General features: G+C 44.3%; 1 protein-coding gene across 2 annotated transcripts; it reads left to right on the top strand.

Annotated features, from left to right (window-relative positions):
- The first annotated feature begins 1,016 nt into the window (after nt 1-1,016).
- rnaseh2a (ribonuclease H2, subunit A) lies at nt 1,017-8,685 on the top strand. Of its 2 annotated transcripts, none has more exons than XM_060047323.1 (9): nt 1,017-1,129; nt 1,511-1,655; nt 2,532-2,603; nt 3,455-3,581; nt 3,671-3,758; nt 4,490-4,627; nt 5,667-5,754; nt 6,224-6,347; nt 8,208-8,685. In XM_060047323.1, the coding sequence occupies exons 2-9, from the start codon at nt 1,529-1,531 to the stop codon at nt 8,368-8,370; spliced, it is 927 nt and encodes a 308-aa protein (XP_059903306.1). In that variant the 5' UTR covers nt 1,017-1,129; nt 1,511-1,528; the 3' UTR covers nt 8,371-8,685. The 2 variants fall into 2 exon arrangements, with proteins under 2 accessions (XP_059903306.1, XP_059903307.1); XM_060047324.1 differs by having other exon boundaries at nt 1,106-1,307.
- The last annotated feature ends 4,412 nt before the right edge of the window (nt 8,686-13,097 follow it).

Here is a 13,097-nt window from a genome sequence, read left to right as displayed (position 1 = left end):
GTAACGACTTAATGAGTGTCTCACCAAACTAAGCTGTTTAGTTTGTGTGTTTGTGTGCTTGCGAGGCTAAAATTGACTACTAATTCCTCACATTTAATCGGCTGGGGCTGCACGTTACCGAGCAGCACAAAGACAGCCATTCAGTTTAAGGTAAGGGGAGGGATTGTGAGAGAGAGAGGGAGAGTGAGAGAGAGAGAGAGAGAGAGAGAGAGAGAGAGAGAGAGAGAGAGAGAGAGAGAGAGAGAGAGAGAGAGAGAGAGAGAGAGAGAGAGAGAGAGAGAGAGAGAGAGAGGGGGGGGGGGGGGGGGGGGGGGGGATTTGGGAGAGAAGGGAAAGGGAGATTGGGGAGAGAGTCAGAGAAAGGGGGGATTGGGGAGAGAGAGAGCGAGAGCGAGAGAGAGAGAGAGAGAGAGAGAGAGAGAGAGAGAGAGAGAGAGAGAGAGAGAGAGAGAGGAGAGAGAGAGAGAGAGAGAGAGAGAGGATAAGGAGAACGACCACAGGCCAGGCAAATTGCAGCTTAGTAACTAATATACACTTGGACTTTTGTACATATCCTGTCCTTTCCTTTACCCTCCACTCCATGAAAGCTTTGTTGAGTTATTTCTTAGTTAGCGTTTCAGTTAATTCAAGACTTCTTATGATTTTATTGGCTCCGTTTTGAGACAGTTATTACATATCGCTTCAAGGAATTGAAGTCCAATAGACAAACATAAATGGGGTGGACCGTACTATATTAGGCCTTTACTTCAGTCAAGGGGACTTTATCGTTTTCTTCCATGACAATTAAATGCAAATAATTCAGATTGTATTTCAATCAAGTATACAAGTAAAGCTTTTAGTCAGAAACTGTTGCCAATATGAGAAAACCATTAGGCTTTCAACCACAACAGGATGAACTTTTTGGATTAATAATCAAGAATTTATCCCAATAAATCGGTAGGAGGACATGCTGATTCTTACGTATTTAGGAAAATGAAAACGAAAATGATCAATTAAGATTGCTGCTGCCACGTGGTGTTATTAAGATCGACGTACTGAAACTCATTTTCATGATCTGAAGACTTCATTTCCCTTGAGCCAACGCGGTTAACGTCATTCAGAGGGCGCCAAATCCACAGCAAGGAGCAAGGTATAAACATTGCAGACTTTCGTGGAGAGGATAGCTTTAAAGCTCTATCATCGCGAAAGGAAAAGCTATCGTGAATGATACAAACGCCGACATAAATACAGTTATTGACTTGGCGAGCAGGGATTTCATCAGCTGAGATATCAATAACGTTATATTCAATGCCGCAATAGATGCTCAGGTGCTCAGATGCTCTTGTAACAGTTACAATGCCTTTCCTTTACAGGCCAAACCCCTCGTTTTCTTTTATATTTGTTATATATATTTGTGTTTGTGTAGAAATAGAATGCTAGCCTATTAAAATAAAAGTCAAAAGATAGATGATTGATAGGATAAAATAAGTTTATCTTTGGTTAGTTCATTCTTGATTGGTTTTCCACCCAGCTGGAGTTTTATTGAGTCATGGATCTCGGGGATTTCGAAGCAGACAACTCGGTCAGCTGCCGCCTGACATCTGAGATCCCGGACATCTGCAAATCAGAGGACTGCTGTTTGGGTATCGACGAGGCAGGGAGGGGGCCTGTATTGGGTGAGTTGCTTATATAATCATACACTCACAGTCACGTCTTTCAAACCTTGTATAAGTTTGCTCCCTGACATCTCTGAACCTTCATAACTATCATCAGAAGCAGGAATAATGTCAAACCGTGGCCATACCATGCATGATCCATAGGTTTGGATTAGTTAGTTAACATTTTTATATTGCATCATCAACACGGTGGCCCTTGAGCTCACCCTTAGAAGTTTGAAACAAACAACAGGCGGATTGGAAAGCACTTCTACTTCTTATCCCCTAAAGCAATAAGCCACTTGTATACAAATTACTACACGGTTATGGGCTCATTTCATAATCTTAGAAAAGCTCTGACTGCTCTGGTTTCAGTGAACATTCAACCAACCATACAACATGGGATTCAACTGCAAGTATTTAGCTGACTGTGGCTTTGGTCATAATAATAATAATAATAATAATAATAATAATAATCATAATAATGGCCTGTTTTGATACTTTGTCTTTTCCTAAGATTTTATTTCCAAATGACCCTCATTGCACCTTAATGTACTCATTTTGCATCCATATTATGACTCTGTGTTTTCTGAAAGTGGACGACTAATTCCGAACCTGTGGTCATACCATCATATCCAATAATACTATACCCCCAATTACCCCTTATCTAATTTGAAAGTCAGCAGTTGGTACTCTACCTTACTAAAGTACTCAACTATAGTGAAGCAAATGCAATACAGTTTTGTCCCGCATTGATATCCTGTTGAAACGCACTACATTATGCAATGCCATACTCGAATTGCAGTTTCACATTGTCTTTAAGGGTTTCCGATTCAGACTAGTGATGGTTATTTGTCTTGTGTGTATTGTTTTAATGAGTTTCCCCTCTCCCCCCAGGGCCCATGGTGTATGGGATCTGTTTCTGCCCCGTGTCCCGGAAGGAACAGCTCAAGGACCTGAAGGTTGCAGGTAGACTATCACGACACGTCAGGCCAGTGCACGTCACATGCACATCAGGCTCGTTTTCCTCACATGCACCCCAGGCCAGTGCGGTTCACGTGCACATCAGGCTTGTGCTCCTCACATGCACCTCAGGCCAGTGCACGTCACGTGCACATCAGGCTTGTGCTCCTCACATGCACCTCAGGCCAGTGCACATCACATGTACGTCAGGCCCGTGTTCACCACATGTACGTCAGGCCCCTTCCCTTCACATGCACGTCAGGCCCGTGCTTTTCAGATGCATTTATCCCACCACAGCCCAGTGTTTCTCACAGCAGGAGGCTGCTTGCCCCAGGGAGCGTAGCCTCTGTGTTTAATCATTTGCTTCTTAAGTTCAGCCTCTGTTGCAGTTCACAGTGAGGGAGGGACAGGAATTATTCCTTTGTTCCTTGCTCCTGTTTTAACCGATTCCTGGGAAATGTTTGTGTGTTTTCTGCCACAGGAAGCACAGAAGTATATAATTTGTGATATATCTGTCATACTCCAGACAAGCAACCAGACATTGGCTGATGGCAGGGATAATTGTGGACCCTGCTCTTCACCAATACCTCCAATATCCTGAGTTGAAATACGTTTTGAGGAGCATTACCTATTAATTGCAAACAAGGAAAGTTATAATTAGTATTACGAAGCGCATGCAGGTGCATAATTACTTCAAGCCGATTTTAACTGCATCACAGCATACATTTTATGTTCATGTTTCATCCAGCTGTAAGGTTATATCAGTGAATCAAATTAAATCACCTGTATTATGGCCATCGGCTATTGTTCTTTGGTCTAGATGAATAGTTTAACGACTCCTTTATTCATTCTACCAGACTCAAAGACGCTGACGGAGGCGGAGAGGGAGAACCTCTTCCAGAACATCAGCGATGCCAAAGACTTTGTGGGCTGGGCTCTTCAGATCCTCTCACCCAACACCATCTCCACCAGCATGCTGCAGAGGTGCGCACTCATACATATATGTATTTAGGTCGCATATAGGTTGATGCATTCATACAATAATCTATATTCCAATATCTGCCTATGTATAGGTCAAAATACAACCTGAACGCTCTTTCACATGATGCAGCCATCGGCCTGGTCCAGTTTGCCTTGGACAGCGGTGTGCAACTCAAAGAGGTATAGTCAACCAAGTAGAGACTGTGATATAATAGAGAACCAGTAGAGTCCTTGATGGAACTCAAAGAGGTATAGAGAACCAGTAGAGTCCTTGATGGAACTCAAAGAGGTATAGAGAACCAGTAGAGTCCTTGATGGAACTCAAAGAGGTATAGAGAACCAGTAGAGTCCTTGATGGAACTCAAAGAGGTATAGAGAACCAGTAGAGTCCTTGATGGAACTCAAAGAGGTATAGAGAACCAGTAGAGTCCTTGATGGAACTCAAAGAGGTATAGAGAACCAGTAGAGTCCTTGATGGAACTCAAAGAGGTATAGAGAACCAGTAGAGACATTTATGATATAACTTGCTCTGCTCTCCTCTCATGTCTGTGCTCCTCACCCGTCTCCCCCTCTGTGTGCTCCTCACCCGTCTCCCCCTCTGTGTGCTCCTCACCCGTCTCCCCCTCTGTGCTCCTCACCCTTCTCCCCCTCTGTGTGCTCCTCACCCGTCTCCCCCTCTGTGTGCTCCTCACCCGTCTCCCCCTCTGTGTGCTCCTCACCCGTCTCCCCCTCTGTGTGCTCCTCACCCGTCTCCCCCTCTGTGTGCTCCTCACCCGTCTCCCCCTCTGTGTGCTCCTCACCCGTCTCCCCCTCTGTGCTCCTCACCCGTCTCCCCCTCTGTGTGCTCCTCACCCGTCTCCCCCTCTGTGCTCCTCACCCGTCCCACCCGTCCCACCCGTCTCCTCCTCCAGGTGTTTGTGGACACGGTTGGTCCTGCTGAGAAGTATGAGGAGAAGCTCTCCCAGCGCTTCCCGGGCCTGGAGGTGACGGTGCGCCCTAAAGCTGACTCCCTCTTCCCCATCGTCAGCGCGGCCAGTATCTGTGCCAAGGTCAGTGCTCCCCAGAGACACCGGAAGCACTGGCTCAGTGTTCAGGCCCAGACAGACAACAACAAACTGAAAATTGGCTATTTGTTGAATGTCGTCCAGAGTTTCCTCCTTGTGTCCTTGTAGTCCCTGCTTGAGCGGTAATACAAATCAACGGTGCATAATCCCTAAAAATCTCTGCACGTCTTTCTTCAAACTGGTTCAGTTTGAGATGAACAGGCAGCATAATTGTCCATATTTTAAACATAATACAATTATTTCTAGTTATCAGGTACTGACGTAATAATTCACATGATATGGTTTGCTGAGGGGCGATGTGGAAAAGTACGACTGTGCAATGCGATCCTTCGTTGTGCTCGCAAACTGGCTACTCTGTCTGCAAATTAATAATAAGAATAATAATTGATCCGTTTTTTATAGCGCTTTTCTAAGTACTCAAAGACGCTTTACAAATAAGAAAGGAATGCATACAGACAGTACAGACAATCCAACATAAGGGAATTTTTTTTAAATAAAAATAAACAACACCACAACAATAGGCAACACATTAAGAGAGCGGGAGAGAGTCGAAGATGGCAGAGGATGATTTGTCAAATGTTGTAGGTGGTCCTGAAGAGATAGGTTTTAAGTTGACTTTTGAATGAACAGAGTGTATCAGAGTATAATTAAAGGGTGTTAATAAGTACCGGTATATTGGAAACTTTATTCGGGAGCTGAAACCGATTAGTTGTGTTCATGTAGCTTTCCTTATGTTGGTGGTTGAAGACGGACGAGCATCGTTTTTGAAGCACTGCTATGACTGAATGTAGTTTTGTAAGGGCTGATATCACTTTTCATGCATAGCAGACAGTACAGGTTCTGACTGCAGTAGCCTTTGTTAAACTGGAGATGATGATGCTGCAGCAGGTGGAGTATTGTAATGTTCTTGTGTGTTTTGGTTACTCTTTAGCGCAGACAAAGTCTGAACTTTGAATTCATTACGTGTTGAGAAGGTATGTCTTTCAGAAGCCTATAGATAAAGACCTTATGTGCTGATCCTCAGGTGGCCAGAGACCATGCAGTGAAAGGCTGGAGTTTCACAGAAGACCTGGGAGAGGTGGATACGGACTGGGGCTCCGGTTACCCTGGCGGTAAAGTAGAACCCATAAAACACCAAACGCACCAGGAACTACTCCCATCCCCACAAAGACCTAGTACTCTTCTCTTACCTGGTGGTTTAAACCATATCTATGCAGCCCCTTGCCCTTTTTGCATTGTGTACATTGTTAAATAAGAGTGGAGCTACATGTAGATTTAAAAGAAATGATTGGACAGGCTTATTACAGGCTTATTACAGGCCTGTGACAGCGACAGGTGAACAAAAAAATGTAAAACAAATGTCAGTGCATTTGATTTATTGATTGAGAGAATTTCAACAAATTAGGCAAAAAAAGCTTCCATAATAAATTGCCTACCCTAGTAGCTTTAAGATCACATTTCCAAGTTTGGTTTAAACACTGAACCTAAAAACTAGATTGAAGATTAGAATAGATCGATTGTAAATTGTCGGCAACCTGTTCTCTGTCCTCAAAGCTGTCCTGTGTTTGGTTCTTTGCCCAGACCCTAAAACCAAGGCGTGGCTGCTGAAGTACCAGGACCCAGTGTTTGGCTATCCACAGTTTGTGCGCTTCAGCTGGAGCACGGCAAAGAACCTGATGGACAGCAAGGGCGCGGCGGTGTACTGGTACGGACTGGACTGGCCATTCGAAACTAGTACATAGTGGTGCAAGATGCTCCTTTTGTCTACCTTAGCTTTCGAAAGACAAATGACTTTCGAAAGACTTTTGATTCAGATCCGGATCCATGGTTCTTGTAGAGGGTAGCATTATGAATCTGCACAGAACACTGGAGCAGAGGCCGCTATACCGATAAATGTCTGTAACCAATCCATGTAACCAATTTCGGTTCACTGTCTGGTGACAACCCAGCTGCTTGTTCCAAGCATTCTAATTTGTCACTTTCTTGGCTTTGCGCTTGTTTATTGCTAACAGGCAATGTGTCATGGGAGGAGTGGTAAGCGTGGTTTATAGCAGTGGCATTCACCGACACTGATGATCCAATGTACCGTAATCACAGCCCTCATGGTCCGAGTGCACGTCCATTTGTGGCGATTGTTTAAGAGGTTGTACTTTGTGATTGACATGAGTTTGTCTAGTTACAGTACTGTTATATGATCCAGGCTATAGGCTCGAATACAAGATATAACCGTCTTCTTTATCCATAAACACTGTATGGGTATTCAGAATTCTTAAATTGTCGAATTTTAAAACGTTTTGCCTCCTGCCTTCTTATGAGCTGTCTGTGATTAGCAATTTGGCAGGAAATGCCTGACTTAATTTTAATTCGTAGGAATTTAAATATGTTGGAATGAAATCAGAATGTTCCTAGAAATTGCTTAAGCCCTGTTAACAGTAGTTGCTGACATCTACTCCTTAAGAACTGCAGTTTGTGATTTATTTTAGTGTGATTCATCTTCATTTTGAAGGGGTTATTTCAAATGTTCTGCGTTTCTTAAAAACAAAGATTGTCGTGATACTGACCCAGACATTTACTGAGTCATGACTCATTTCCAGTAGCTCGAGGACATGATCTCTATCGGTACTCCCAGTAAGAATTATTGACAACACAATGGATGTCAAACAAGAGCTGTGTTCCTCCGCAGCAACTTTCCCCAGTCGTTATGAACCCCTGGAGGAATCAGGGTCTAAAATGTTGCATATTCATAACTGATAGTTGGCGGGATTTTTGTTGGTTAGTATTTCTCTTTTTCATGTCCTTTAATTCGTCAGGTGCTTTATGTTAAAGGACCTTAATTTGCCTCTTTTAGACAACAAGGGTCAGAAGGAACCTTTTGGGTTGCAGTCGGATACTGCGCAAACGTTGCATGCCCTTTCCCAACTTCTTTTGTGATGTGGAGGAGTTTTCATAATTCATCCCCAGGTTATTATGGTCTGTCTCAAAGCCTCTGTAGGTATGTTTTTATAGGTAAGCCCGGCCCACCCCCGTCTTTGCTCCCTCCCTCCCTACATTTTTCCAGCATTAAGAAGGCTTGTGTGTCTCACACCTGGGAATAACCGGCAAGATGGATTCCCTGAACTAGTCGGGGAAGACGGGTCCGCCTGATTGGTCAGAAGTGAGCAGGGAACGCTCTATAATTTAGTTTGGCTCATGCAGTCAGGCGTGCAGTCAACCAGAACAGATGTGTAATTTTGACTTATATTTCACTCACTTATAGAATTATTATATAAATCCTACTCACAGTACCTTTAACTGGCATTATTTGACTGAAAGTAGCCCACTTTAAAGACAGACATTAAGTCGCATTTAGACTGTTACTGTTTTTATCAAAATATTTCCATTGGACAATCCCTTGTTGTGTTTACACAGTACCTGGAGACTTGTTAGTTTACCAAAGGAAAATTCCACCAGCCTGGAGTATTTCCCATTTCTAATGTGACCAATGTGTACGGGAACGTCCAGTCCAGTGTTTGTGTGAATATCTCTCAGCCTGGAATGTGTCCTCTTGTGTAATCGGTCTGTTTAGGGACGATGACGAGGAGGACGGGGAGAAGGCGGCCGCACGCCAGAAAAACACCTCCATGTTGTCCTTCTGCAACCGCCCAACAGGAACTACTGCCCAGGGCGGCGCCCACCAATCACATCGCTTCTTCACTGAGAGGCGGCTGCAGGGCCTCGGAGCGCTCTGAGAGGCCGTCGCACTCTCTGTCCCTCTCTCTGTCCCTCTCTGTCTGTGTCTGTGTCTGAGTGTAGCCTTGGGCTCTTTCTTTCTAGAATTTTCTCATGCTCATTTTTATCTTTAATCTGTCATCCACACGGCCTTCTTTCCATCGACACAGAAATGTTGCTTTGTAACATCACATGCTAATAAACAGGCAGTTAGTTGGCCCCTGCACCAATGTGGTGGACTAAATCAGTTACCCAATGTATTGCTGGGCTTTTTCTAGCAAACGCTTTACTTGTCTTTGTATTTTTGATGTATAAACAGAACTTTTTACATTGTTTGTATTTTTCCTTGTGTCCCTCCTTTGTATAATATTTATTTAATTATAATTATTATGTGAGTAGAGGGTTAACCTGTTCTTTGGTAACCCAGCACTGCCCCCATCTGGCAGTTGGACAAATAACAATGAAAATCCCACATTTAGCCAATCCACATTAATATTTATTATAGTGGTCTAAAAGTATATAACAAATTTCACGTAATTGTCTTTACTAGGAAACTAGAAACTCACAAGGATTTATTTAAAAAATATACAAAAAAATATGTCTACCATTGTAATCAATTAATGCGTCATCAAAATAGGGCATTGCCAAATGCACACCGAAAGTAACCACTTGAAGCGCACTCTTTTTACCAACTCTTTACAACCTGTAGAATATGACACTCCCAGTGCAGTCGTCATTGTTCCCACTTCAAGTCAAGTGTTTGGTTCCAGCTGGTAACCAACTTCGTTGCTCCGAGATGTTCAAAGTCAGTTAGGCCTAGTGCCTACACACACCTTTCCATCTTAGTTCAAAAGGGGAAAGTTATGAGTCGTTGAAGAAGGGCCCGCTCTTCAGTAACCCCTAAACGGCAACACCGCTCTTCAATCCCGTCCCTACAAACTCGCCCGTAGGACTGCAGTTATTTTCGTTATCTAACAAGAGCACATTTGACGCTGCATTGTGGGAGACGTCCCTCTCATTCTTCCTCCAGCTCGTGCGCCGTTCTTAAAACCTGTTGTCGACATGGCAACCTGCCATCCAATCCCAGATGGGATAACAGCATTCCACGTCTGTCTCGTGAGGCTTCTCTGCTAACACACTAATACCAAGAGCGTGGAAGGGTTAAGATGGGACCACACTCGGTGTGATAACTGCAATTAGAAGATGCCTGTGGCCACAGGAAAGGCCTAATAAAATGCATCATTTAAAAAAAATCATGTTTTTAAGAGCATCTGTATCAGAAAAAGCCATTGTTGTCTTCAAATAAAGACCAGCGGGCCGCTGGCGCTAACCTCCAACTGAGCCCTCCGTTTGGGCGTACGTGATGGTTCGGGACTTTTTCCGGGACTCCTGGATCTTTTTACCGAAGTTCATGGCCAGCGTGGACACGGCGAATGACGAGAGGATGAGGATGGAGCTGCCCACGAAGCTAGAGGAGGCGCCTCGCTGGTTCACTCTCGGGGGCGGCCTTCTGGGGGCAGGGTCTCTGTCGGACTGCGCGCCGCCCGCGGACTCTCTCGCCGTTGCCATGGGGACCGTGTGTTCCGGAGTCGCTGGAGTTCACCCGTCCAGAGGTGTTCCGGTTATGAAGTCCACACACCGGGCTGGCGCTCGAGTATATAAACGGGGTTGTTCTCGGCTGGCTTGATATGTGTTGTTCTTCTCTCCCACCTGAGCCTCGCTGCTAGATGTGTTCTGTCCGGCCGCGTTTCAGCTTTACCTTCCCTCTCCCCTGCTCCTTTATATAACCTCCGTCTAGGCTTAGGGTCAGATCCAGCCAAATGGCCCCATCTGCCACAGCGTCAGTATTGTGAGTCGGATGGCCAGGGCAGGGCTAAGACGGGATCTTCTCCAGTCAGAGTTCCCTGGTTAATTCTGTAACTGGATAACGTCTGCTTATCCTTGGCTGGAAAACAGTGTCTGAAGTTGACGTCATGATGTCAACATGGCAGCTGGTTGCTCGATTATCTTGTTGATGACACTTGAGTGATGTTTACATTTAACAACGAAGCATTGCGTCATGATATAACTTTCTATGTTTGTCTCATTTGAATCTTTGTTTTTCTTCTTTACAAATATTCTAAATAAGGGACATCTGGTTCTGGCCCTCTTTCTCCTTTTGGCATGTTCTTGTTTCAAAATGAAAAGGGTTCAGATATTGTTAATGTATCTCTAATTCTTAGCAATGTCTCGGTTGGCCTTTTAATATGATACGCTTCTATAAGGTTTTTTGAATAAATGAAATTATGAAGAAAAGAGTTGATTGTATATTTTAATCTAATTGTTTTTCAAAATGGCTCCCAACTGCTTTCAAACATGTGTGTGGGGATGTGTTGTGTAGGGCTGTTTAACAGCGCCATCGTTTACACTGTTACCCGAATTATTTAGGAATCGCGGGCTTATTTAAAGAATGATTAATGAAACAATCACACAACAGGCCGGGATTCGATCATCAATCCACGTGACATTGGTTTCAACACCACGGGGAGCGCAGCGGCGTGGACAGTAGCAGCACGTTCCTCCAGTAGTAGCTGTTCAACGGGCCCCTCCTTCCAGCGGTTAATGATCAGCACACGCCACACTTTCTCTCTCGCCTTCGCGTTAACAGGATTCCGCGTTCCTACTCTAATCCTCTTCTGAAACAGAAAATTGGGAGCGAATCATTAATTAGGATTAGATGACGATACAACTCGATAAGAGTGCTAGAGAATGCCGAGAAATTAATAGGATCATGTCCCGAAACGACATGTTCCATGACCCTGGGGCCCGGTAATGATCCGCTTGACTCGGTCATCAGCCAGGCAGAAGTCTGGTGTTCGGTCTGAAACACTCGACAGTAACACGACGGTTATCCCGTTTGCAATAACATATTAAAAACAATAGCCGTTTTTATTTCCTGTGGTTTTCTGCATCGTCTGGTCGAGAACATCAAATGCACATTTCAAAGTCTCAGGCTTGGCTACAGTGTATAATATGAAAATGTGACGTATAAGTTCGTGCAGTGTGAAATCCTTGGTATTTCTAGTTGAGCAAATTCATCGGATGCTTGTGATATGCGCTCTTATTATGTCTCCATGTGTGTATATATATATATATATACCTAGCCAGTTGCGTCGATGTGCCTGTTGGAATTATCCCTCGAGAAGATCCAACATTGTAATTACAACTTTCTGCCACACGGTGTCCACATTTCCCAACATAGGGCGTTGGGTAAATCTGGGTCGATGACTGTTACTTTTCATTAGCCTATTTAAAATAAGAAGTTTGTGATTACACGCGATATGCATGTACCCAAAATTGCATGTATTATGTTTACCCTAAGGGTGCACTCACACTAGGCATGTATCCAAACCTGTTTAACAAAAATATATCACCATAATCGTTTTTCTTGGCTCCACACAGATAACCTAAAAACAATAAGGGGACCATCAAAGGAGAGCAATGTTTTTAAAGTTTAAACTATTCTGCAAGTCACTGAGCATATGAGTCAATACAACTTGGACGCCACAGACACTGATCTGGCACCAAAAGTACTACCAAAAGTACAATGTGGCTGATGGCAGCATAAACAGCGGAACGGACAACTTCAACAGTGGCTCGTATCCTAGTCTCTTCTCATGACTTTGTTAGCAGACAGCTCCCAGATGCATTGATGTAACCGTATAAATGTAATAAATTCAGGGCAGGACGCCACTGTGAAACACTGAAACACTGTGAATGCAGGAAGAAGCCGGCTGTCTATATTTGCATTAAACTGAGGCGGAGGAAACAGAAAGCCATCCAGCGTTTGAACACGCATCATCCCCTGTCCTGGGCAGATTGGTGTGTGTGTGTGTGTGTGTGTGTGTGTGTGTGTGTGTGTGTGTGTGTGTGTGTGTGTGTGTGTGTCCGTGTGTGTGTGCGTGCGTGCGTGTGGGTTTCTCATGGGGCTCCCCCCAGAGAGTGAGTTTTGCCTGGTGTTTTATTTAGAGGACTCTCTCTTTCTCTTCTCAGAGCAGGCTTTTAGCCCTGCTGCTGTCTGTGACCCACTTCCTCCTCCACACAGCTCCAGTAAGATGGAAGCTTTCGTGTGTGTTGGGTTGTGTGTGTGTGTGTGTGTGTGTGTGTGTGTGTGTGTGTGTGTGTGTGTGTGTGTGTGTGTGTGTGTGTGTGTGTGTGTGTGTGTGTGTGTGCACCTGTTTCCAGCAACTAGGCACACTGGCAGCGTGGAATACAAAGAGTAATATCAGTTGTTGGAAGTTAGAGAGAGAGAGAGAGAGAGAGAGAGAGAGAGAGAGAGAGAGAGAGAGAGAGAGAGAGAGAGAGAGAGAGAGAGAGAGAGAGAGAGAGAGAGAGAGAGAGAGAGAGAGAGAGAGAGAGAGAGAGAAATGATAACAACTTGAAACTCTATCTAGTCTCAAGTGATATGTCAAAACATACACACTACTGGTCAATTTCCATTTCTTCCTCCCAGAATGTCAGTGAGCTGAGCGAAGTATGCGTGTGTGTGTGTGTGTGTGTGTGTGTGTGTGTGTGTGTGTGTGTGTGTGTGCATGTCTTTATGTAAGATGAGCAGAGGTGTCCTGTAATGGTATAGAGGATTATGAAAACAATAGGATCACGCCACAGAGATGAAACCATAGTGGGTTTAACTTCACAGATACACACACACAGCCCCCCCCCCCACACACACACACAGTCACAGTCACAGTGTTAACCTATTAATCAA

The sequence above is a fragment of the Gadus macrocephalus genome, chromosome 3 (assembly GCF_031168955.1).
Source record: "Gadus macrocephalus chromosome 3, ASM3116895v1".
NCBI lineage: Eukaryota > Metazoa > Chordata > Actinopteri > Gadiformes > Gadidae > Gadus > Gadus macrocephalus.
The sequence above is the reverse complement of the archived record's forward strand: the minus strand, read 5'-3'. Positions and strand labels throughout refer to the sequence as shown.

What these genes read in the sequence shown, in the direction of transcription:
- rnaseh2a (XM_060047323.1), top strand. Translation starts at nt 1,529, where the DNA reads ATGGATCTCGGGGATTTCGAAGCAGACAACTCGGTCAGCTGCCGCCTG. An exon ending in CAAGGACCTGAAGGTTGCAG is followed by an intron (nt 2,604 to 3,454) that starts GTAGACTATCAC and finishes TCATTCTACCAG; the next exon opens with ACTCAAAGACGCTGACGGAG. An exon ending in AAGGGCGCGGCGGTGTACTG is followed by an intron (nt 6,348 to 8,207) that starts GTACGGACTGGA and finishes CGGTCTGTTTAG; the next exon opens with GGACGATGACGAGGAGGACG.